The following is a 27,894-nucleotide window of genomic DNA, read 5'->3' as shown; positions in this document are numbered from 1 at the left end:
TGCAAACATAAATTCCCAATTCAGGAAAAGAAATAAAATTTGATATTTCCGGAAATGTTTCTGTTGGATTTAGGCAACTATAATTTTCTAATTTTATCGTCAAAGCGTTTTAAAATCCGGATAAGAATGCTGTCAACGATCGCATTTTATTAAAAACGACTCAATTATTTCAACATGTGGTTAACATGCAGCAGAATAAGACCCCTCATATTCAATGAAAATACGATATGGGAGTATTTGATCTCGTAAAAGTAATCTGAATAATTATGACGTCTTGAAAGGTCAATTTTATTTTTTTGCTGTGATGCCTTACTACGACAGCAAAAACAATTAAATAGCCTTTCAAGAAGTCATAATTATTTGGACTATCATAAAAGCAGATCGCCAAGGGCGATAAAAAAGATATTTTTGTCAAAATGGGTCTAGTAAAAACAGACCTTGGCAAAGAGCAAAATTTAAATTTTGATATAACATTGATGAATTTAATGGGCGCCAATATCGTAAAAGCAGATCGCCCAGCAGAGCCGTTTATATTATATGATGGAAACGTTTTATATTTGGTATTTTGTCTGGCTCTATTTCCTCATGACAAAAGTCTGACTGTCTGAACTTTTTTTTAAATTACATGTTGATAGATTATTCATGAAATAGGATGTCAACACATTATGGAACTGTTTCAAAACTTGTGAAGATGATCCAAATAATATTATAATACAATGGTTCAATGCTTAGATTTCCTGTTTCTTAGAGTTACAACTAAGGTAAAACTGGGACATTAGAATAATAGTCCCTAAGTAAATTTATGGCAACCTCCTGCATATTAAACAGCAAGCAAAAATCACAAAAAAATTTCTTATCAATTAAGTTCTAAAACTTTTGTAATTACTTTTCCGCTGATTTCAACAGTTGTCCATTTAAATTTGAAATCCATTTACATCAAGGTAAATTTATAAAGATGACCTGTTGTTGAAAAAAAAACCCAATGGATGATTTTTTTCAGTGGTATATCTTAGCTGCTTTATATGTAAAAGGTAACACCTAACTAAGATGCATGCCTTCAAAAGATAGTGCATCATGTGCAATGATTTTCATGTAACAACTTCCCTGGTCTCAATCCGCTAAATGTCAAGTGATCTGGTAATCATATGTATATCATAATCAATAGCCTGTCCAGGATTATTCCAAATGTTACAACTTCGTACAGCAGTGTACAGGTAAAACTTAATACATTTTCAGTTTTTATAGGAAATAATGTTAATTCGTTAAGATTTTATGCATAAAAAAATTCCCAAATTTGATAGTCAAGGGACCCATTTGAAAACACCTGGAATCATCCCTGCCTGCAACCAAGATGGCTGACATGGCTAAAAATTGAACATAGGGGTAAAATGCAGATTTTGGCTGATATCTCTGAAACGAAAGCATTTAGAGCAAATCTGACATTGGGTAAAAATGTTCATCAAGTTAAGATCTATCTGCCCTGCAATTTTTAGACAAATCAGACAACCTATAGTTGGGTTACTGCCGCTGAATTGGTAATTTTAAGGAAATTTAGCTGTTTTTATACGACCGCAAAAAAATTTTGAGGTCGTATATTGGTATGACGTTGGCGTCGTCGTCGTCCGGCGTCGTCGTCCGAATACACAATGGTTTTCGCACTCTAACTTTAGTTTAAGTGAATGGATCTCTATGAAATTTTACCATAAGGTTCAATACCACAATAGGAAGGTGGGGATTGATTTTGGGGGTTATGGTACCAACAGTTAAGGAATTAGGGGCCAAAAAGGGGCCGAAAATAAGCATTTTTGTAACTTCCAGACATAACTTGTGTGTTAGCATATGGATCTCTTTGACATTGTACCACAAGATTCCATATCACAAAGGGTCAATGCTGGGATTGATTTTGGGGTTAATTGCCTCAAAATTTTAGGAATAAGGGGCCAAAAGGGGGCAAAAAACAAGCATTTTTCTAGTTTCATGACAATAACTTGTGTGTAAGTGTATGGATCTTTCTGAAATTTTACTACAAGGTTCCATTTCACAAAGGGAAAGCTGGAATTGAGTGTTGTGGTAATTGCCCAAAACGTTTAGTAATAAGGGGCCTAAAAAGGGGTTTAAAATAAGCATTTTTTAGTTTCTAGACAATAACTTGTGTTCAAGTGTATGGATCTCTCTAAAATTGTATTACAAGGTACCATACCACAAAGGCAAGGCTGTTATTGAGCTTGGTTTGGGGGGAAAGGGGGGTGGGGGTGGTGAATAATAAGGGGGCGGGGGTCAAAAAAGGGGTAATTTTTTTTTTTCCTTTTTTTTTTGTTTAAAATTTACATTTTAAGTTAGTTATTTTTTATCACGAAGAGAAAGTAGGAATTGAGTTTTGGGGTTAATTGCTCAAACATTTATGAATAAGGGGCCAAATATTGGTCAAAAATAAGGATTTTTTAGTTTGCAACAAAAACTTGTGTTCAAGTGTATGGATCTCTGTGAAATTGTATTGCAATGTACCATACCACAAATTGAAGGTTGTGATTGAGGTGGGGGATGATGAATCAAAAGGGGGTTGAAAAAATGTGTGGGAGGTAGGATTTTTTTTTTTCCTTTTTTTTTCTTTAAAATTTTCCATTTAAAGATGGTTGTTTCAGATTTATATATGAAAGAAAATAATAATGATACGGTTATATATCATGAGGAATTGAAATTTAAAATTATGTATATTGGAAATTTAAGTTACATTGGAAAGTAATAATTGGCTTTGGGGGGGGGGGGGGGGGGGGGGGGGGGGGGTTATGGCTCTAATGTTTAAGGAATAAGGGGAAAAAAGGTTAAAAAACAAGGGTTTCCATTTTTAATAGACAAATAATTGAGTAAAGAACATTATTTAAAAGCAGTGTAAGGTTGGTAATTCAAACTCATTTAAATATCTCATCTACACTGCTTTTAAATTATGTAAATTGGCAATTTGCCAATAACTTTATTGTTAATAAATGCATTGGAAATTTGCCAACAATTTTAGTGTAATAAACTTCATTGGAAATTTGCCAATATAAAATTTTGCTGATGAAGGATTTTTGTTTACCTTTAGCCTTGACTATGAAGTCATTTTCTATTTTTATAGCCTTATGATGTAGTTGAATTATTTAATACTTTTATGATGTGTTTAAATGGGGTTTTATCATGTTTATGGTTGCAAATTTATTGTTTTAGTATAATAAACTCCATTTAAAATTTGCCAATAAAAAAAATTTTTGTTTATTTTTAGCTATGATTATGATGTCATTTTCTATTTTACTTTTATGGTTGCAAAGAAATTTTTATTTTTAGATATTACTGTTAAATGATGCTGATTAAGGTTTTTGCTATGTTTAGCCATGACTATGATGTCATTTTCTATTTTAATATCTGTTATGATGTATTTAAATGGGCTTTTATGGTTACAAAGGAATTTTATTTTTAGATATTACTATAAAATGTTGCTGATGCTGATTAAGGATTTTGTTTATTTTTAGCCATGACTATGATGTCATTTTTGTCGAGCCTTCGACTTTTGTCGAAAAAGCGAGACATAGCGATCCTACATTCCGTCGTCGTCGGCGGCGTCCACAAATATTCACTCTGTGGTTAAAGTTTTTGAAATTTTAATAACTTTCTTAAACTATCCTGGATTTCTACCAAACTTGGACAGAAGCTTGTTTATGATCATAAGATTATATTCAAAAGTAAATTTTGTAAAAAAAAAATTCCTTTTTTTCCGAATTTTACATATAAGTGGATTTAGTTTTTCTGCCAGTTAACATTACATTCACTCTGTGGTTAAAGTTTTTAAAATTTCAATAACTTTCTTAAACTATCCTAGATTTCTACCAAACTTGGAAAGAAGCTTGTTTATGATCATAAGATAGTATCCAGAAGTAAATTTTGTAAAAAAAAAATTCCATATTTCCGTATTTTACTTATAAATGGACTTAGTTTTTCTGCCAGGAAACATTACATTCACTCTGTGGTTAAAGTTTTTGAAATTTTAATAACTTTCTTAAACTATCCTGGATTTATACCAAACTTGGAAAGAAGCTTGTTTATGATCATAAGATAGTATCCAGAAGTAAATTTTGTAAAAAAAAAATTCCATTTTTCCGTATTTTACTTATAAATGGACTTAGTTTTTCTGCCAGTCAACATTACATTCACTCTGTGGTTAAAGTTTTTAAAATTTTAACAACTTTCTTAAACTATCCTGGATTTGTACCACACTTGGACAGAAGCTTGTTTATGATCAAAAGCTAGTATCTAGAAGGAAATTTTGATAAAATTTTGTTCCATTTTTTCTGTATTTTACTTATAAATGGACTTAGTTTTTCTTCCAGTCAACATTACATACATTCTGCAGTTTAAGTTTTTAAAACATTTATTAGATTCATAAATTATCCTGGATTTTTACCAAACTGGGACAGAAGCTACTTACAATCAAAACATAGTATAGAGGGGAATATTTTTATTAATTTTTTTCCTCATTTTTGTTGAGCCTGCGATTAACACCAAAAGTAGGCGAGACACTGGGTTCCGCGGAACCCTTACGAATTTTGTTTATCTATTTTAATACCTTTATGATGTAATTTCCATTTTTAGATATTACTGTTAAATGATGCTGATTAAGGATTTTTTGCTATGTTTAGCCATGACTATGATGTCATTTTCTAATTTAATATCTTTATGATGTATTTAAATGGGCTTTTATGGTTACAAAGGAATTTTATTTTTAGATATTTCTTTAAATGTTGCTGATTAAGGATTTTTGTTTATTTTTAGCCATGACTATGATGTCACTTTCTATTTTAATACCTTTATGATGTATTTAAATGGGCTCCCATGTATTTAGATTTTTGATTATTTATACATGTTACCAAATTGGTCCACATTGAACAAAAACGGTCCAAATTTCAACTTTATTACATTACATCAAACATTGAATTCTACATATTCTTTGATATATTGAAATTAACAAACAATTTAGTTTATGGATATTCCACCATAATAGGTAAATTAAATTTTTTCCAGTTCTTACACCACATTCATCCTGTGTATTTAATGACAATCCAAAGTCATAGCTGTATCAAGCTTGAATTTTGTGTCCATACTTGCCCCAACTGTTCAGGGTTCGACCTCTGCGGTCGTATCAAGCTGCGCCCCAGCGAAGCATTTTATTGGTTATTATCTTGTATATTATTATAGATAGAGATAAACTGTAGACAGCAATAATGTTCAGCAAAGTAAGATCTACAATTAAGTCAACTTGACCAAAATGGTCCATTGACCCCTTCAGGAGTTATTACCCTTTATAGTCAATTTTTTGTAAATTTTTGTAATCTTTTACAAAAATCTTCTCCTCTGAAACTACTTAGACAAATTTAACCAAACTTGACCACAATCATCATTAGGGTACGTAGTTTTAAAAATGTGTCTGATGACCCCGCCTGCCAACCAAGATGGCAGGCATGGCTAAAAATAGGACATAGGGGTAATATGCAAGTTTTGTCTGTTATTTTTTGAACCTTTATAAATAGAGAAAATCTGAAAGGTGCAAAAATGTTCAGAATTATGAGCTCTACCAGTTGTCCATATACGTCAAAACTGTTCGACAAATTCTTACAGGAGTTATAGCCCATAAATGACAAATTTACCATTTTTGTCCATTTTTGCCTATTATCATGTTAACTATGATATTTAGAGAGAAACATGTTTTTTTCTGTCATGCCTTATATGATTTAAATTACAATAGATAAATAAACACTTTAAATCACTAAAATGGTCAGCAAGGCAAGATCCATTAAAAAGTCAAATTTTGGTGATATATAGTTAGTAAACCGTCACTCTTCATAGGAGTGATTGCCCTTAAATGATTATTTTTTTTACCTTCTTTTGTGTTTTGAGCAAAAACTAAAGAAGATAGAGAAAAAGTAAACAGACTTAAATATCAGTAATACAAGATCAACAAAATAGAGATTTTCGTCATGAAATCTATTCTCGTCTACAATATGTTGGAGAGTGTCCTTTGTTTGATATATATGCACATAGACCAAGGTGAGCAACACTGGCTCTTTAGAGCCTCTAGTTTAATACTTTACTTAATAGGTCAACTATATTTGGTGCATGGAATGTTTGTATGGTAATTAGGTATAAATGCCTGTCTGCCAGGTTTCATCTGACCTTGACCTCGGTTTACTAGTCAATTTTTAGTTTTGCTGGTTTGGTCTGTTTCTTGGATACATAAAGCAGTAGGTCAAATATATTTCGTTTGTAGAATTATTGTTTGGAGTACATGTCCATGTAGATCTGGACACATTTAAATGGATCATGATAATGATAAGTTTATGTGATAATTGTAGTAGTACCTTAATTCTAAAGACTTTCAACATAAAGTGATTAGCAGGCAAGACATTTCAGCTTGTGCACTCTTGTTATGAAATTTATTTCAAAGGTTTATATCAGCAATGTCTAGGATGAATCGAATATAAGTACAGGTCAACTAAGTTCATTTGTTGTGAACGTTTTAAAATATTTGCCAGATTACGTTTTTGACCCAGATATCAATAATCACTGAACATGTGGAAATGTGATATATAATGCATATCAGGTTAAAGTTTCTGGTTAAGGTAGTTTACACTTTTTAATTGTGGTCACATCAAGTTTACTTAGAACACATATAGAAATAAGGAGGTGTGGTATGATTGCCAATGAGACAACTATCCACCAAAGTTCAAATGAAGTGTATTTAAGCAATTATAGGCAACCGTACGCTCTTCAACAATGAGAAAAATCCATACCGTGTGGTTGGTTATAAAAGGCCCCGACATGAAAAATATGAAACATTTCAATTGAGAAAACTAACAGCCTAATTTATGACAAAACATGTTCATTATGAGGTGAACTCTTTAACATATATGCCAAATTAAGAGTTTTACCCAGATTTTGCAGTTTATTGGCCATGAAAATGAGTGCAAGCAGGGCATGATGTCCTATGGACACAAATTCTTATTAGCTATTATCTTGAAAAGTATATGGAATAGGATCCCAGTCCAGTACCCAAGAATGGAGTCTCTTAATAAATCTTACCATCTTTTAAATGGGATATTATACTGAGATAAAAATTATGTAAAGATGCTTAGATTTGTAGTATATCTAAAGGGTATTCATTAAACTTTCAACTTCTGTTAAATTTTAAGTGATTCTGAAATGTATAGGGTGGATGATTGTCTGAGTAAATGGTCCAAATTTTATTTTCATTTTTAACCAGGAATTATAAAATGACCCAAGAATACTCAAAACAGTATTGCTCTCTTAAATGCCGGTCATGACCTTTCAAGAATTCCCCCAAGAAACCATGAAGGGGGATACAAGTATGAGAAAGTAATTGAAATTTTGCAGTCTAAGATAGGGAATAAAAAATTTGCCCCTCAATTTTGATAAAATTGCATTGAAGTAATGGGGGAAATAGTTGGGTCCCAATTCCATATTAGACAAACAGAAATGTTAATCATAAAGATGACCAGCAAGACAAGATAAAGGTCAAACATGTTCAAAATCATTAATCAATTCTTCATATGAGTTCTCTTTTTTTTTTGCATTTTAGGCCATTATCTTGAAAACTAACATAAATATGTGCATCAAATAAAATTTGGTCTCTATTAGAGTCCCAGGTGAGCTATTCAGGCTCCTTTGAGCCTCTAGTAAAACAAAATCAGGCTATATTAAATTATCTTCAGACATATACTAGAATAAGGTCATTGCCATTGGCTTAAATCTAAATACAATGTACTTTCATGTGTTTACTATTGTTAGAAATTGTTTTCTCAATTTATTAACAGAACAATACAAACAAGAATGTGTTTTTAATTTTATTAAATTTAGTATCAAAATGTTTTTTTAATAATATTTCATAGAAAAATATTGAATCAATAAAAATGTTATTCCCTAAACATGTAACACAATGCATAAATGTTTTTAACATGTAAATAAGGAAAAGGGGAAAAAAGTAGAGTGTACATGTCATAATTGTATATTATCAGTGACATAGATAAATAGATTTAAGTATATATATGTGTGTGTATTGTCATCTCCAGGTCATTATCTTATGTGTAGTCTGGTCACAATCAACAAGTGGTCCTGTTATAATCAATTGCAGCCAGTTGTGTTGTAGGTGTTGCTCTGAAACATACATCTACATCCAAGGACATGTGGAATTTTCTACAGCTGTTGTCTAATCAATACTCTCATTTAAATGTCCCTGAAATGCCTCAGTGATTCTGGTTAAGATGAATTTGTAAATGTAAGTTTAAACTTTTCTCTTATTTCTTTAAAAAATCTATCTTGATTTTTGTTTAAATGCTGTTTTTGTGAAAATAGTGATTTTAAGAATTTTGTTGTGATTTTTACACACAGTAAAATTAATCCTTTGTATAGACTTCCTGTGGAGTTTATTACATCCCCCTAATGTAAATGAAGTATTTGTGACTATAATGATATGATGATTATAAATGTTTAGATATGTTGTATAATTGCTTGTATCTATCTTTAATCTAGATAACAGGGCCAATGGGCAAATATCAAATGTTCTTCCTTTAGATTTTGACATGTCCAATTGTAATTTGTGCATAGCTGGCAGGGATGTAATTAAAGCCCTCCATGTCACTATTTTAAATAACAAGTACATGTTGCCAAGGAAACTGTGTGTGGTATCCATGGATATGATGCACAGCTGTGTGAACTATCACATGGTAGCCGGGATGATCTGGTCAGCTAACCAATGAAATCCTCTCTCTATCTCCCAGCATTCTTTTTAGTGATGAGTTGGTAGAGACGCCATCTTACCCCTTAGCATCTATGTAAACTTTCTTTTAGTTGTGAGATTTTGTGTCTGGAATATGAAACAGAAAGTTTATGCATTGACAATCAGACTGGAGTAATCTTTATATAGTTTAAAGGTAGGATTATGAAATAGGATAGGTTATCTGTAAAATCTGTCAACTAGAGTGAAATATGTCACATGAAAAGTTTTACAAGTAAAAATGTCCTATATCTTCATTTATCACCTCAAATTGTCACATTGTTATTTCTATTGAAGCATAAATTCAATTGTGTATCTGTATAATTATACTCCCTCATGTGAAATATTTAAATATGTCTTACAAAATATCATACAAGTTTTGTAGTATGAAGGAAAGCATGCTTCTAAGATCAAGAGAGGTTTAAATGCCCCAGAGTGGGTTTAAATGCCATCAAGTCATTGATTACCTATTAAATCACAGTTTGATCACTATATTTTAATGGAGGCGGTATTTTTGAATGAATTTAAGACTGTTACACAAGTTTCTTTAGTAAATTTGTTTGTATCATCTTATTATTTACACAATGGGGTCAACTTCCTGTTTTGTGTATAAACATCTGTGAAGTAGTTGACTATATCAAACTTCTGCATTAAACAAGGGTAGGTCATTTTATTTTATTTTTTTGAGGGGTAGTAACAGATAGTCTTCTACATATAGAGGAGACATATGAAGGATCTGGGGAAAAGGGGGGTAAACAGTGTCCATCTTAACCTGGTATCATATTGATGTGTAGTTTTAGTACATATACATAACAAATGTATGATAATTTGTCCATATTCCAATCTTGATACTTATTGGACTACTGTAACCACCAGATAAAAGTAGACGTTCTGTTCAATTTTTGTTAGGAAATGAAAAAAAATATGATTTAATGCTATTTGCTTTCTTAATTTAATCCTGAACTGCTGAATTTGTATATTATGAGGACAAGAAGTTGAACATAAATCTTGAGGCTTGTACCTTTGAAATAGGTTTCCTGAATTTTATGAGCATTTGAATAAAAACACTACTATTTTAAAATGTTTGGGAGGAGGTGTTATTCATGGATAATTAACAAAACCTTTCCAAATGAATAAAAAGGATATGGTGTGTACTTTGATTGAGAGAGCAACCTAAACATGCTAAAGATCAAAAGACAATATACATGCATGTCTAGATTTTGGATTTTTGAAAGTATTTTTTCGTTGGTTCTATTATGTAAAATTTGTTAAGACTCAAAATGACCTGGACATTAAAAATATTTTTATTTATACTAAATGTTATGTAACAGGTACACATATAGTGTCATTTTTGTTTGGAAAAATTGTTGAGATGAAATTCAGATGGTGTAAAGTCAAATGCTTTTAAAAATTGATATAATACTTTATAAAAATAGCCTTACACCTGACAAGATATCTTTGACTTTAACTTTATGTCATTTTGGACTATTATTTGGTTCTTGTGCACAATCTTTACTTCGGCTAGACAAAAAAGTTTTGATATCTTCACCTTGGCAAGACATGGACTTGAACATGTGGTGAAATATGAATTTCTATGCACTAGTAAATGACCTTCAAAGTTTAAATTTGTTCTTTTATCACTACTGCTTCTGCATTAATTTATTAGTTCTGGTATAGCATTACAGATATAACTGTTGGCAAAAAGGAAAGTCAACATGACCTTCAGGACCTATATAATATGTGCTTTAATTAATCCACATCTGTTACTTTTTTCTTGATATATTTTTTAAATGCTTTTTCTTGTTGTTGTTAATTCACTAAATAAACCTTACAAAACAGGGGAATTTTAATTTCAGTAAAATCCCAAGATTGAAATGGGTTCTATGTAGCCTTGATAGGTTTCAGTAGATATTGCTTGTACAAAATGTATTGAGTGACTATTGTTGATTATTTATCAAAGGCCTATATCGTTTATGCATAAACATATTAATTAATGATAAGGTTAAGAATATTATTTCATATTTTAATGATTTTTAATGATCTATAAACAAAATATATTTGTCAATTTTTTTCTGATATCATTAATTTCAATGATGTGTAATACATGTATTTTAGCATAAATTAATTTAAAGGCTTTTGCTATATTGTCTGAAAAGATACATTAGAGAGTGACAGAGATCACCAAAAAGCTCTTATAATAATGCAAAGATTGTGAATAATATAATTTACAAAGAATATTTTACATGAATGCTGAGTAGTTAACATTCAATTATGATATTTTGAGGTGCAAAATTGTTTTTAATGTGTCCCATCTACTCATTCCGCACCCTTCTGATGATGTTAACCTTTTTATACATGCCACCATGGAAAAAGAGTAATTTCAGAAATTCAACTGTCCCATTGTAGCTTTTTTCTGTGTCTCACCATAGATATTATTTGAAAAAGAAGAAAAAAATGACATGCTCCTTTGGTTTTTTTTGGGGGGGTATTTTTGCTATATTTGTATTTATTTATTTATTTATTTATTTATTTATTACATAGCTTTTATATAGCGCCTATCTAGTAAACATAATACTCTAAGCGCTTAACACATAAAATTGAAGGAAAATATATATCACAATGCATACAATAATAGCAAATATATATATATATATGAACATAAGAATGAAACAGAAATTAAATAGAATAATGATGTAAATTAAAAGCATTGAAAGGGGAAATATATATCACAATGAATACCATAAAAACATATTAGAATATAACAGTTAACCAAAATTAATTTACCCAGAATTCCTAGCTTTACAATTGATTCTGTTAAAGACAGTTGCCAGAACCAATCAATAATTAAAGCCATATTGGAAATCTAATGAATATTAGCAAAGATTGTATTTGACTGGAACTTATGAATTAAGGAAATTGAAATTTCAGTCAAATGTGTGTCACTGTGTATTTGATATACTATTAGTATCAGTTGTAATATACATTTTATGAGTGTTTTGTATATACAACAACATGTATATATATATATTGCTATCCTGATAATTGTGAAACTCACCTGAACTCCTTGAGAGAATTCATTTTCTCTTTGATCTGTCAAAATCCATCAAAAATGTAAATTTCATTTGGAAAACATGTTTCTGATTTTCCATAACAATTTTTCTCTCATTTTCTAACCATTTTCCTGATTCCTAAGCATTTTTGGTCAGGAGACTTGATAGATGAGATTGTCTCACCTGTAATTCCACCTGTCTGTTTACCTGCTCAGGTAGAATTGATGTTGCTTTATGGATGCTGAACCAATAGATTTTCAGCTTACATATCCATCAAGCATGCTATTGATTGGTATAAATTTATATCATGATTTAAGTTTTTTTTTATTAGTAATTGATCCATTTTTGTAACTCATTTCATTTACATATTCTCACACAACATGGAATTTCAGTAAGAAAAATAAAAATGTGAAATTTGATATTTTTGTGTGTTAAATCTGACTGCATGGCTTCCATTTGTTACCATAGTAACTCATAAAACAACTTTATTGATCTCACTAGCTTAGGAATGGAGATAAATTTTATGGAATTTATATGTAATGACAATTTCTGCATCTGTCAGAATGAAGAGGTAATTTTTTTTTATATTTCTTAGTGACAATAGTATGATGGAAAAAGGGACCTTTTCAGGATTATAAAGACTAACAAATCGAGGAACATTTTACTGATAGACTTGTATAAAGCTTTTTGCTCTTTAAGTGTCAAAGACAAAGAAAAGATTAAAAGTATGTTGTGAAAAAAAAACACAAAACAATTGTTGTTGAAACTTAAAACTTAGACAAACAGCTGTTGTACTGTAAATTGTTAGACTTTTTGTTTAAGCTGTACTAACTGCAATTATCAAAAACCAAATCATATGTTTTCACAAGTAAAACTGTTGACAGTGATAATTCCTATATGTTTGCAGTTTATCAAACATTTCTTTGTTAGGAGTTAATAATTAAATGAAGTTTGGATTATTTAATTAACCTGGAGATTTTATGTAATTAACCTGTACAAAGACATCAAAGGATTAACTAAGGTTAATAATAACTATGGCCTCTTGGTGTGAGCCTGGTCTATTAGTGGTCTTGAGTAGTTAGAAATTGTCATTAGTTAAGATAGTGTGATATAACATAGAAGTACTTTAGAAATTGTCTATAGTTAGTACAGTGTGATTTAACGTGGAAGTACTCATGGTTATTTTATCTTCACAAACAAGGTAAAAATACTTGAATACCTGTATTTTGGAAAAAAGTATGGTGAATTTTTGTTATTTATTTCCTTAATTTTATTTACAAGGAAATGTTTGAATTGCTATTTTTGATGAAGAAACTAATATTTTTTTTTAAACTTTCAATGTGCCTGATTTTTTTTAAATCTTAAATCTTAAAAAATAAATTCCTACACAATAACTCACAAAATATTCACTTGCAAGTTGTGTGTATTAAAGCTTGGATGTATTATGTATTTAATTGATTAAATGTTTCATGCTAGAATCAGTTGGGAAAGAAAGGAAAAACTTCTTGCTTTTGAGCAGATAGATGATTTTGAAGCATAAAAACGTATAAAAACAAAAAAAAGGTAGAAGGTTACAAGTGAATATAAAATGTGTACAGAACTTGTGTTAAGTGGTCTGACATTAATTCTGTATAAAAAATATGTATTGTTGGATGAGATAATACAGGTTTTTTGGTCAATTACAATATCGTTTTGTTTATCTTTTGCAGCTTACAGTTGATGCATTTGGTTGCCATGGCACCAACTCGTAATTCAGATGAAAGTGATGCCTCAATGAGAGAACGTCTTGTAAACAGTCTTAGTCAGAGTTTCCCAGGAAGTGCTTTGTCGAAGGCTTTAAGTTGTATGTCAGCCGAGGACTCGGATGATGACATGAAGGATCCTTTGAGTAGTAGCTGTTTTGCTGAATTAAGACTGGATAAAGTTGACATAGAAGATGATGATGAGCTAACAAGTTTATCTTGGCTACAAGACAATGATTTATTGAAGAATATTAAACCTAGTGATGTTGATGATGATGACGACTCACAAAAAGAGAATGACAACATTCACAGAGACGGCAACCATTTCAACCCAACTCATCCACCACATGTACCGTACAATCCCCAGAAGCATATACATAGTAAACCGCCATACTCTTTCAGTTGTTTAATTTTCATGGCAGTTGAGGATTCACCACACAAAAAGTTACCAGTCAAAGATATTTACTCATGGATCTTAAACCACTTCCCATACTTTCAGAATGCACCAACTGGTTGGAAGAATTCTGTGAGACACAATCTTTCGCTCAATAAGTGCTTCAAGAAAGTTGACAAGGATCGTGGCCAGGTAAGTTCTATAATTTGTTAATGGTAATATTTTATTGAAAGTCCTCAATAGAGGTTTTAAAATCTTTCTTTGTTTGAAATATTTTGAGGTTTATATATAATTTTAAGACCCTCCATGCCATTTCCCAAAAATATACTATAGGATAGAGATATGTTATTTCTGTCAATTTCATTTGTAAAAGTATAAAATTTAAAGGAAATAATTGAAATTGTGCAATTTTAAAAAAAATGTACTGTGAAGGAATGAGAATCTCAAACTTGATAATAAGTAACCTAACATAAATTGAAAATTTTTCGTTTCACGAAATGATTTCTTATTCAGTCAATTGAAAATTTTGTTTTTAAGAATAAGCAATAAAAATCTGAACCCTTTTTGAGCAGATTTTCTAAGATTTGTAATACTTGTCTTTATATACATGTAGATGTATACTCTTTATGGAAGTTTTTCATGAAACAATATTTCAATACAACAATTTATATTTACACCCCTTTTTTTTATTTTCCTCGTATTTGTACTTGCCAAGATTGCATTGAACTTTTAACTTTTAAAATATCTACCTGTACATGTATATACATTTCAAGGAAAACCTTTTGAAAATTTTGAATAATAAGTAATGCATTTAAAAATGATAATTTTTGTTGTCTTTTGAAGGACATGATGAGGTATAAATAGCTTCTGATTACACAATTACACCATCTCTATCACCAACAATCAATAATAAATAGGAAATGTTAACATGATCATTTTCCTTGTTATAACAATGAGTAGTTGAACTAACATTCTCCTGTGTGTGTTTTTGATGGGAAGGGTTGGTCTTTTGCTACTTTAAATCTTCACACATGTATGTGTCTTTTCATCCAGATAAGTAAACAAACAATAAAATGAACATAATTACAACCTCAAAGAAACTTGAAGAAAGGAAGGGATGAATTAATTGCTTGATAAATTTCTATTAAACTGCAACCAGACTATATATTTTCGTATTTGAATTATTTTAATAGGATACTTATTATCTATGATTTAGCATTTAGCATTTATAAATTCACTGCTGACAGATACAGCATATCTAGTTAGCAGGCAGTCACATGATCAAACTATCAAGTTGTCATGGTTTCTTTACACACAGTAAATTGGCTTTGGCAAACAGCTTCGTTTCATCTATAAAGACTGTACACTATGATACCGATTCAATGATTAACAAACAAAGAAATATTTTATCAACCAATAATAATAGAACATATACTACCAGTGAGTCTGGTTGTATTAGAACCCAGGATATCTAATTATCTAATTAAATAAGTGGGACTTCATTGAAAAGTTAACTCTGATATTTGTTCTTAAATCTTCCTTGTGTAGAAATTACAATAGGGAACACATTAATTTGATTTTACATTATTTTAGTTTTAAACCATTTTTTAAGAATATCGGCCACTGGCCTTCTTCAGATTCTCTATATTATCCCTCTAACATTCTGATAAGGAGAGAAATTCCAGAAGGCCAGTTGCTAAAATCTTTCAACAGAATTGAACTTACTTTACACTTTTCTCTGTCATTGTTGGAACTTTTTTTATATCTTATTTATGCACTTTTCTCTGTCATTGTTTGGAACTTTTTTATATCTAATTTGTGCACTTGACTAATATTGCAAATTTTATTTTTTATTTTTAAACAATTAATAAGGCAAAATAAAAAAAAATAATTTTTAAATAGTATTAAACATGTTTGTTTTAGTTGGAAATTAAGAACAGAAGAAAGCCTGCTACAACTTGATTATTAGGGAACCAGCAGGTGTAGAAGTTAAGGGTCTGTCTCAAGCAGGTGTTATCACAAGAGTACATACTTATCTACTCATCATCTTATCTCAAACAATGTGTCGAAATAATGCAACTATCAATTATCTTTGGAAAAATATTTAATATTTATTAATCTGGTGATAAGGTAAATTTAGTACAAATTGTTGTGTGAATTGTAGATAACAGGAGTTCTATCACTTTAGTTGAGAGTAGAGTCCATCTCTTGATTGTTAGTTATCTTTATTGGCAAAATATATAATAGTACAATGGTCAAGTGTCCATTCAATGGTCAAGATACACCATTGAAATACCACAAGATTGGAAAAGGAAAAAAAACTGCATTGATCTTGTTGATACCTGTATAATGTGTGGTCATTGTCTTTAGGGGAGCATTTAGTAATTTCAAATGCCAGTTTCATTAGTGAAAAAAAAAATTCAGGCCTTTTTTACAGTGGCATGAGGCCTATTATAAGCTTAAATTGGTCTCACTCTCGACAATGATGGAGAAAAAATAATAAGCGTTGTAAAGCGTAATTTTACGATAATGATCATGCAACTATGTCTTAATATAACACCTGTAAGGGATATCCTTTACTTCCTTTTGCTTCTGATTGTATTCCATTAAACGATTATAAAAAGATAATTCCATTATAAATTGTTGGACAGAGCATTCCTATCCAAATCAGGGATGACACTAATTAGACTTGTTCCTGAAGAAAATTGACTCCTATATTCATTTGTATTTTGTGTCCCAGTGATAGTTTAGTTATGTTTCCATAGATACCATTTCTGGTTATAGGATTTCAATTTCACTACTTGCTAGAATACAGTTAAGTAGCAACAAAAGTCATGCTATAAGAGATCACTATTGTAGTGTGGAATCAGTCCAATAAGTGCTTTCTCATTTAATTTATAAGCTTCGATTGTTTTTGGGTTTTTTTACAGTCATGATTTATATTGAAGATGAGGTCAGAATACTTTTGTAAAATTAGAGCTGTTCCATACAATTTTCAGTTTACATGTATATTCTCATGATTTCCTGATAGTGAATTCATTTTGTCTTACAATGTTCAAATTTTGAGGAAACATGTATATTTCTTATGATTATTTTTGCCATTGTAGAGTATTGGTAAGGGATCACTATGGTGTATAGATCCCGACTACAGACCTAACCTACTCCAAGCTCTCAGGAAGACCCCATATCATCCATATCATCAACTACAAATGTTGGCTAATCCACAACCCACACAGCAATACCATTATGTTCCAAAGTATGTACATACCCATTTAATATTTCAAATTACAGGATGTTGTTACAATTGTGATTGCTAGGGATGAAATATGATTATGTAACTGGCCGAGTTGAAAGATATCATTCTTTAAACATGATACTTGAAAAAACATATGACCAAAATCATGCAAAACGCATTATGATATATCTACAAAAATGTATATATTTATTTAATATATATATTACAGTTTATTTTCACTTAAAAGACAATTGCTGCTGACATCAAATAACATGGGTTACAAAATCCAATTTTTCAAAGCAGAAAATAGGAATATTGATGTAAAAAAGCTAGTCTTTTAAGTTAGACGTGACTGTCACATTTCATTGAATAAACATGATAAAGGCAGATGATACTTGTATTATATATGTTTCATAAAATGATGGATAATTACATATATGTATATGTATGTCTGACATGCTTAGGGCCTTTCTTACCTGTGGAAAAACTCATGTCATACCTGTAGTGATCAGGGGGAAATATTATGTGTACTTTAGAATATAGATAGATTGTATTTAGGGACTTTTTTTAAGAAAAAAAGGTAAAAAGATCCAGGCCAATTTAAGGATTTTCCACAATATTTGACTTTTAAAGGATTGTTTGGCATAAAAATGTTGTTATGAGAGTGTTTTATAGGAGAGCTTATTTAAAACCGGAATAAAAATGTTGTTATGAGAGTGTTTTATAGGAGAGCTTATTTAAAACCATTTTATCTTGCAATAAAATTGACTTTTTGTTTCAATATTTATGATGAGTATAATAATGAAGTTAAAGTGGCTTTTACTGCAGTTATAATTCATCTATATATAGAATTTACTTTTAAACCTTTTCGTGTAATTCTATTGCTTTCTGATTACACCTGCATTGGTTTAGTGGGACAATGGAGGATGATTTGAAACTTTCACAAGAAGTATATTCATAAACATGCATCAAACTGTCCATGAATCAAAAGATTAAAAAAATATGAAAATTAGTTAAGATTTAGCTTGAATTAAAGATGTTTTCTGTATTGTGGTTTATGCTAATGGTGGTAAAGTGAATAAGACTTGAAGCAAATAAGATATGAATAATACTGGCATTTACAATGTTATTAATTTTGATGATGTACAGTTTCCTCATATTTGTCTTTTTTACAGTGGCATGAGGCCTATGCCATTAACCCCAAGATTCGGACCAAATACCATCTCTCCTCGTAAGTATTATATTTTCCTAGATATCACTTTAGATGTGGCTTCACTAACTTTGCTGTGTACTTTTTTCACTAGAATATATTTTTATATATATACTGCTATATAACTTCTCACATTTTAATATGTAGTTTTGTAGTTTTCTTTTTACATGAGTGTAGAACATTTAATTAGCACAGGATGTGCCAATCCATCTTAAACCAGAGAACAGAAATATACAAAAACCAACCCCATACTTTGGATTTTATTTCAATTGAATAGTTGTCGAATTTACATATAGCATGTTCAAACCATGTCAATTATTGTGCATGGAGTGAAATAAATTTGAAAAATTAAATGTGGAAAAATATTAATAACAGAAGTATAAGGATTTTCCGTTTTCTTTTTTTGCAGATCTGTTTCCATTTTTAAGTAAAAGATTGGCACAATCAAATAGTGATAACAATGATATTGGTAAGTGTATTTTCCCAAGCACCATGTGTCATTATCTCCATGAGAAAAAGGTATACACCACCAAAGGGAGAATCACATCACATGATATCAATACAAGTGTTTATATCCACAATATTGACATCCATCTATTCTTTGTGCATAATACTTCACAGATTATTTGGATGGTGTTGACATTAATCTGATGGGCACACTTCTTTAACACCTAGCATACAATAACAAATGTTTCTCCACTGGTGTGAATGTTGTATGTTAAAATCGGTTCAAGTACAAAAAGTGTAAAAAAGTTAATTGACCCCTAACTGATAACTATAAATGAATACTTTTTGAGTGTTGGCATATTCTTAATAAATACATGTGGATTAATATTACACAGGAAAGATCAAGATAGTAAGGATTATTTCATTTGGCTACAGATTAATGAGTCTTTATTATGAAAACACTAATATCATCATGTTTAGGTGTTAAGAAGTTAAAAAAAAGATATAGTCTTGATTTGGATTAAAAAGAACTAACCATATATTTTTAAATGTCTAATACTTCTTTCTTCCAAAAAGACAAAATCAACTAAAATCGTGAATAATACATTATTATGCTATTTCTGTATGTTTGTTTTTATTAAATCATGTTATCAGTTTAAATAATTCCCTTTGACTTTAAACGACCTTGTATTATTAGAAAAATAAAATATTTATTGGTTACAATAAAAAAAAATGGAATAATTGAAAGATTCAATATGATATTGAGATTAATATTTCAGGCAAGTCAGAAAAAGTGCATAAAACCTTTATTAGAAATGACAAATGGAGGACAGAGCATTACAAGCTTGCTCCAAGAAAATCCATGCTTTAGTATTTTAGTATTGGACTCCCATTTCCAGCCATGATAATCTTGTTAAATTTTTAATTCAAATTAAGATAATTGATCTGATGACTTGGTGGTGATATCATCCTATTCCAAACAATAGTTTACACACTAGGGAGCATTTGTTTGAAACATCTGTGTACATGTTTCCATAGAAACATTTCATGGTAACAGATGTCAGCATGTTTATAATACTTGATGTTAGGTCTCATTTGTTCTATTCGGATGATATTAAATGTCGATCTTTCCGACAAAGCTGATAATTTTGTTTCTGTTGTAAGACAAAAAGTTCAATTTTTTATAGGAAATCACACAATGCTGTATTACAGCATAAAATGTGAACTTGACATTTGAAACATTGATTTAAGCAGATGACTTCTTCTGATTTGAAACGATGAAGAACTGTTAAGACATTAATTGTTCAGTAGAACTTATTTCTTCACACATCATATATTTTTTAAACCATTTAAGAGCCAAGCATAATTTGTGAACCTCGTTTTTTGTTCTGATATTAGAAATGAATTTAACCTGTTTTATCGGTGAAAGCAATTATAACTAATAAATTTAAGTTGACATTTTTCATGTTGAATTTTTAAAAGCATTAAAAACAATTTGAAATTTATTTGCTCTGTCTGTGGTAAGGAACAACCTTTCCAGAACCGAAATAGATTGAAATGATTTGATATAATTTTACCAGATACACCAAAATAAATTGCTGCAAGTGATGGTTTGTGAAAACAATTCTACTATGTGTCATAATATGTTTGGTTCTGGTATCATCATGTTATTACAACCAACATTAATTCCAACACTTAATTTTCATCATTATTTTAAGCAAGAGGATCACAAACTAAAACTGAGACCAACACCCACCTCTTGATAATGAATGTAGGAAACTAAACATGAGACCCCACCTCTCTTGACATTGATTGTAGTACATTGTATTTCAAAAGTTGTATTAATAAAATATTGATTTTGAAAGAAAGTTTTTTTCAGGAATTTAAAAGCAATTGGATTAATTTGCTGTTTTCCAAACACCACCTTAGCACAAAATAAGTTTTTAGAAATGAGAGTTGTTTGAGTAATAAGTGCAAACAGGATATTTTTATAACAAAACTATTTATACAATTGTAATACAGCTAGCAAATTTGATATGAACCAAATAATAAGTGTTTCAGCAGTTAATGATTTATAGCAAAAAATATAATTTTGTACATGTAATGAATTCATAGAAGTATATTTTTATATGTCCAATTAATTCCTTATATTTCTTGATTACAGACAGAGACATACAAGATGTTGCTCATACATTGGTTTCTCTTAAAGGACTGGGCAGTCGAGGTAAGACATACAGTTGGAGTTGTTTCCCTTTATATGAGAAAATAAAAGACTAAGTTTTGAAAGAAAGCTTTCGCTTATAATTCATCAGAAGTTTGTACATAAGTTAACATTAGTAGATATCTTGAGATTTCTCAGCAAACTACAAATTTCTTCTATTCAATATAAAATTAAGTCCCTTAAATTGTTTGTACTTTCAGGGTCACCAGCAAGGTCATCTGATGGTGAAGATTATGCTTCAAACAGTTACAGAATGAGATTGAAAAGAAAGCAAATGTAAGTTTAGTCATAAAAATTAGTCCCTTTGGTATCTGTCGCCTCTCTTTTACATGTGAAAGTAAAACTTAAAGGGAAGCTCACATTTGCCTAAACAGAGGTAAAAAGTACTGGTAATTTACATTCCTGCATTATCCTCCCTCTTCCTCTGCCTGTAATTTAAGATATGGAAAATTCATCCACAATCCCTTTTCCCTTTAGATTTCTTTACTAAAAAAATTTTAATTCTCTACGACAACAATACTTAGTTTTTGATGACAGAGAAAGTGGTCTGTAGAGTGTCTCAAGGGAAATATATTGATAATTGATGATATGCTGTTAGTTACAATGAAGAGTAAAGAGATATTCATTTTCTTTTGAAACTAATATCACTCCCTCTACTCGTGTGATTTCATTCAAAGAAGCAGTCTCAATGGACAATCTTATTTTCTGTATTTTACCCATTATTTATATTATTGGTTAATTTTTCCATAAGTTGGAATAGATCTATTTGTTGCCCACACTCGATTCTGAAAGAGATAAAAAATGTCAAGTTTCAAGAGTAATTGCATGTGATCTTTTTAAAGCTGTTGTATATATTTAATTACAGGCAACTAAAGACAGACTTTGTTAAGCGACGACACACAGAGCCAATCGTAGTTACAGAAGTACCCAGTGAAGATCATACATACAGTTTAACAAACTTCGGTAACATTGGTTCACCAGCTTCTTCAATTGATGAAGAATATGACTTCGGAGAAGAAGACGATAATTTCAGTGAGTGTAGCGATATGTCTGACTGGGATAGTGATATGGATGAGGTGGATGGAGATATTCCAGATAAACATACAAAATTAACCCCTCATAAAAACATTCAGAATAGTAGTATGGTAAAAATGACTTCTAGGAAACGAAAAGAAATGGAGGAGGAAGAACAGAAAAAAATTGTAGAAGGTGCTGATGCATTATTAAACTTAGCTGGTATAATGACAAACTCTAGTTCACTTAAAACGAACAGATCACATTCATGATTATAACTTGGATAGCCATGACGACAGAAATAGTGCAGGGAAAACATAATGCCATAGAGAGGAAAATGATGTCTTCCTTTTTGCTGCTTTGTATATAGAATACTTCCATATGTTTATGTTTATTTTTCTTTTTTATGTGAACTTTTTTGCTGTCATTATGGGATTTGTTTGTTGTTTTCTATCTGTAGACACTATATGTTTTTTTGTTTTTTTTAAATAACTTTAGGCTTAGTTGACCAATCCTATTGAAATTTTAACAAAGTATTTATTGGCACAAAAAGTCTGGTTATGATTTTTGATTGTGGCTTCACCTGTTGTGAAAAAAAACGCTAAATTTTAAGCATTTTATTTTTAATAAAATCCCTATCTGGACTACATCAACAGATTTTAAGAATCAGGAAGGGTCAAAATTGGTTAAAATTTCTTTCAAATGTGGACTAATTTTTTTGGCTGAATTCCATGTCCATATTCCTGCCAGCATTTAACATGTTTAAATATTAATTTTTGTGCAACTGTACTGAAGAGAGGTACTGCATTGTTTACATTGTTTAATGGAACACTGTTAAAGATGTATTTTTATTTCAGAATGTTTAAGTTAGTATTTAAGAAATTCAGGAACAACAGATAAATTTGATCGTTTGTATTATATATCCTTCTATTGTGAAATTTATTTTTTTTTCTTTAAGCTGGTATTATATATAATATTCTCTAATTTTTGTGCTATTTTCACATTTCTTGATCAGTGTGAGAAAAATATTTCTCCTCACTAGTGAAATATCTGTTCTCGGCAAATGATTGGTTGAAATTTAATTATGACGTCAAAGTTTCTTGGTTTCTTCTGAATTTTCCTACTGTGACGTCATGAAAAAAGACGACCGTGCCTGATGACGTCACATATAAAGAACACAACTTTCTGCAAATCTTTGAAAAGGAAGGATAAAAATCATTAGAGAAACAGATTCCACCACTATAACTCATTTATTACGATATTTCTCCACTCTCAACAGTTAAATTTTAGTTATTTAAAAAGCTTGGCAAGCCTCGCGCTTTAAATATTAAAATTTAACTGTCTCGAGTGGAGAAATATTGTAACACACTTGTTGTAGTGGTGAAATCTATATTTTACTAATCTGTTCTTCATTCTTGTTTTACTTCTCTGAAATCATAAGGTGTTCAAAATCAACATTGATTGTGCAGATAGATATTAAAGTTTTTGAGGAGAAAAAACGCTTTCCTGGTGAATTTGTATACAAGTCTTCCTTAATTTTAGGACAATTTTTTAATAAATAGACTGTAGAGATCACATATCCAGACAGCACACTAAGACTCTTTAGATGTTTGCACACAGATTAAACTCTTTTTATTATGAGTCGTCGGATATTATGTTGTATTCAGTTAACATTGAGGATTGTAATTAATTGTGCCAACTAAGTGAAGGCCAAGGTGCTGTTGTTTCAAACCTTTAGGTGCTAAGCAATTTAATGTCAGTCCTTTTTACTTAAAAATGACTGCAGTAAATTTTGACTTTGAGCTTTAAGAAATTGAAGAAAGGCAATTTGCACAAAAGCCTTTTTTTTTTCTTTTAATGAAGTTTATTTTTACTTCATTTATGTATCACTATAGAAATGATTTATTAAAAGTCACAGAATTTTGTGCAAATTGGTTATTTAAATGTGCAATTTTGAATTGTACCCGTATGTGTTCAAATTTATATTTGGTCATTATATTAAGTCAGGGCCATTTATGGATTAGTCATGCGCAATTATGTGGGGAATAACTCACAATTTCTGTTATGTTAGCTCTAGTGGAATGCTGAAAGAAGACTTAAATTTGAAATCTGTTATCAAATGATTTGATGTAATAGTTTTGTGATTGTTTCAAATAGCATATATTTGTATTTCAACAATAACAATATAAAGGTTTTCTTTAGATGCCACATTTTTTAATTTTATGAATGTTGCTTCTTGTCATTATTTTTTTTTATTTTACAAATGCCATGAATGTTACAAATTTGCCAATTCAATGCCAATACATTCCTTAAAACAAAGTTTTGACCTTAGTCAACCTTTCATCAGATTATCAAGAAAATATCTTATGGGCAAGCTTTCCACTTGCAATGATTATATTGCCTGATTCTATACAAAAGATTAAGATATAGCATTGGTAGTTACTGCAGCTAAGATTAAGAACCTTTATTTTTTTAAATTGGGACTTGATATTTTAAATTTGGTAACCACCGATCAAGGTTAAATCTTTGAAAAGTAAAAGTTTACGCCCAACACTAGACAGTCTTTGTTTTAGAAATTAAATCATATACTAACATTACATCATTTATTGATAAATATCGAAGACAGTTACAAAAAATTATTAAAATTATTATATACTATTGAGATAAAATGGTGTGTTCATAAACTGTTTTAATTGTCCATGTGACAGTTGGCACCCAGTGCTAAAGCTTGGGTATTGTTTGTTATATAAGTTGTTAATTTTTGTTGTTAAACATTTTTTAACCTGTTGTACATTTTAAGACATGTATGTAAATATCATTGAATACTCAGTTAATATTTAGTGCTTAGATATAATGTATAGGCATTATTCACTTTTCATAAATACTTTTATCGCTATTTTGTGAAATTTTCCTTTGATCTTACTGACTGATAATTTCCTTTCTCAGCACAGTAGAGTTGATATGAAAAATTATCGCTAGAAACTAAGGGCGCACATGCTGTTGTCAATGAAATTAACAACGTCGTCATAGGTAAAATAGCAATAAACAGATTATCATCTCAACTCGATTGCTTTTCTCACTTTCACCGCACCGGCTCAAGTGAGAAAATCAATCTCGTTGAGATGACCAACGATAATCTATTAATTATACAAACTCGACATCATTTTTTATGCACATTAGATGAATTCAAAAGATAAAATACCAATCCTGAATGGTTGGTCGTATATACCAGGCTTGTCTATCCTTATAGGTAATAGAAAGTAACAGATTTCAAAAGGCTAAAATAGGTTAAGGTGTAGGCAAGTCTGTATAAACTTTTATGTTATTTTATGAATTCAATAGAAACCTTAAGACCAGACAAAAGCTTTGAAGATATCCTTTCATTAATAAAACCTTACTACAATCTCCAGATGAACAATTACATACTGATTTAATTTTGTTATACAACGACATTTTAATTTTAATGCTGGAAATGAAATCTAGTTAAAACAGAAAGAATGTTGAAATTTTCTAATTTATAAAACTAGCATCTGAAATGACCTGAGATAATTGAAAATTACAATTATGTTTTAAATTTCTATATAAATGAATTAGATAAACAATATATTTACAAGTTGTTATTTAATATATATCTTCAAATGTTATGAAAATAATTTACCATCTGTTACTAGACTTGTGTAATTTATATACATGGATGTTCACTTCTAACATGTATTTTTTCTACATTTTTTTTATAAGATAGATATGTATATGCCAAATGTCTTCGTTAAAAATGTTTGTTTTTATGTAAAAAGGGGTAGTGGTGATGTTAATTTTTTAAGGTGAATTTTTTTTATATTTTGTCTGGAAAATAACTGCAGCAAATAATTTTGGATGAAAAATCCAGAATATTGTAAACATTTACAATGAATTCACTCGTAAAGTTTGAACAAGAAATTTATGAAATATTGCAAAGATCATCAAAAATATGAACCAAAAACAAAGCTCAGATGAGAATGTTCTGGATTATTTAAAGACTAATTGTTTTACACTAAATTTTGGTTGAGGAAAATGTTCTTAAAAACAAATCACTATTGACTTATATTTTTAAAGAAATTTAAAGTTCATCCTCCAAAAACTTTGCTGTACAATAAATTTTTTTAATCTTCATTTAAATAACAAAATTAAATTCTATTTTCAAAAGCTTAATCATGTTAAAACTTTAAGAATCATACAATGATTGATTTCCATTCAAGATACTGACAACTAACGTTAGAAATGAAGCTTTAATCATGAAATGGTATCATTCTTTTCATCAGTTTCTGTTTGTTAGGTTTAGACCTTCTTTTCCTTGAATTTAATGTTTTATTTGTTAATTAAATCCAGGTATTCCACCATTTATTTTTATTTAAAACACTTTTAATTGTTATAAACACTTAGAAGCATCATAATTTTATTGGTTCAGTAAATTGTGTTCAGAACTACCTAGTCAATGTTATTTTTTAATTGTTCCACAATCTCAATATGTCATTTCAATTTTTTAACATTCAGTTTGTTGAGTCTGTTCAGCTTTGTTTTGTTTTTGAAAAGCCGTATAAAATTTTAAAAATAAGAAATCTGACATTAATTGTTATAAATGTAAATCAAAGAATTTTTTAATCATGATATTGTATTTTACACAAATGGGAAACAGGAATCAGGTAAGCATTTTTTTTAACAAAATGTGAGAAAAAAAGAAAAACATTTTTTTTTTATTCATTATGCATTAGAAATAACTATAAAAATATGTTAATGTTAAGTTTGTCTGCCAAAATTTTAGACAATCTAAAAAACTTGATAGTTAGAAAAAATATAAAAGATACTGTAAAAGAATAGATTGGATTTGCAGCATTGTAAATTGTTGATATATAGTTTTAAAAAAATCAAGTTTAAGGAATATTTGAGAGAAGAACAGTTGCCCAAAGGGTCAAATGTTTTTGTATAGTGCTCTGTTAATTTTGTCTTACATGCTTCATTTCAGTTTATCATTTAAGAATGGAAAAAAAATCAGGGATTTCTATGCAATGTCATTATTTGAATCAAAATGTCATTTTCAGTAATTTGTGCAATATACTTTAAAGATAGAATCCCATTGTTATATAAATAAGTTGAACAGGTGTACAAAGGAACATCAATAAATAAAAATATAAAAGAAAATGTGTTTTGTTATGTAAGTTTGTCTTTTGATTGTTATTTAAAATATTTAAAGAATAAAGAATAAAAGACATTGAGAGAATCCCCACCTCCCTTTATGATCTTCATCATCAGAGAATCCTCACCTCCCTTTGTGATGTTCATCATCAGAGAATCCCCACCTCCCTTTGTCCTGTTCATCATCAGAGAATCCCCACCTCCCTTTGTGATCTTCATCATCAGAGAATCCCCACCTCCCTTTGTGCTATTCATCATCAGAGAGAATCCCCACCTCCCTTTGTGCTATTCATCATCAGAGAATCCCCACCTCCCTTTGTGCTATTCATCATCAGAGAATCCCCACCTCCCTTTGTGCTATTCATCATCAGAGAGAATCCCCACCTCATACCTCCCTTTGTGCTATTCATCATCAGAGAGAATCCCCACCTCCCTTTGTGCTATTCATCATCAGAGAGTTCCCCACCTCCCTTTGTGCTATTCATCATCAGAGAATCCCCACCTCCCTTTGTGCTATTCATCAGAGAATCCCCACCTCCCTTTGTGATATTCATCATCAGAGAATCCCCACCTCCCTTTGTGATCTTCATCATC

At 30.1% G+C, this 27,894-nt stretch overlaps 1 protein-coding gene and 1 long non-coding RNA gene across 4 annotated transcripts in view; one reads left to right on the top strand and one right to left on the bottom strand.

The window, feature by feature from the left end:
* Positions 1–27,306, top strand: part of LOC127739449 (forkhead box protein N3-like) — a 60,488-nt gene extending 33,182 nt beyond the window's left edge. The window contains exons 1-8 of one of the 3 annotated variants that reach the window (XM_052251232.1): positions 8,836–8,975; positions 13,578–14,196; positions 17,112–17,260; positions 18,415–18,470; positions 18,859–18,918; positions 21,061–21,120; positions 21,318–21,393; positions 21,983–27,306. In XM_052251232.1, coding sequence (XP_052107192.1) covers positions 13,588–14,196; positions 17,112–17,260; positions 18,415–18,470; positions 18,859–18,918; positions 21,061–21,120; positions 21,318–21,393; positions 21,983–22,403 — 1,431 coding nt within the window. In that variant the 5' untranslated portion in view covers positions 8,836–8,975; positions 13,578–13,587 and the 3' untranslated portion in view covers positions 22,404–27,306. Of the gene's footprint in view, positions 1–8,835; positions 8,976–13,577; positions 14,197–17,111; positions 17,261–18,414; positions 18,471–18,858; positions 18,919–21,060; positions 21,121–21,317; positions 21,394–21,982 lie in introns of those variants that run through there. The other 2 variants (XM_052251230.1, XM_052251233.1) reach the window with 2 other exon arrangements.
* Positions 7,161–12,571, bottom strand: LOC127698209 (uncharacterized). Its single transcript, XR_007980750.1, has 2 exons — positions 11,874–12,571; positions 7,161–8,908 (listed from the first exon to the last, which is right to left on the bottom strand). It is a non-coding gene; the product is annotated as an uncharacterized LOC127698209 (long non-coding RNA).
* Positions 27,307–27,894: the final 588 nt, after the last annotated feature.

This window comes from Mytilus californianus, unplaced genomic scaffold (assembly GCF_021869535.1).
Source record: "Mytilus californianus isolate M0D057914Y unplaced genomic scaffold, xbMytCali1.0.p SCAF_4, whole genome shotgun sequence".
Classification (NCBI taxonomy): Eukaryota; Metazoa; Mollusca; class Bivalvia; order Mytilida; family Mytilidae; genus Mytilus; species Mytilus californianus.
The sequence above is the reverse complement of the archived record's forward strand: the minus strand, read 5'-3'. Positions and strand labels throughout refer to the sequence as shown.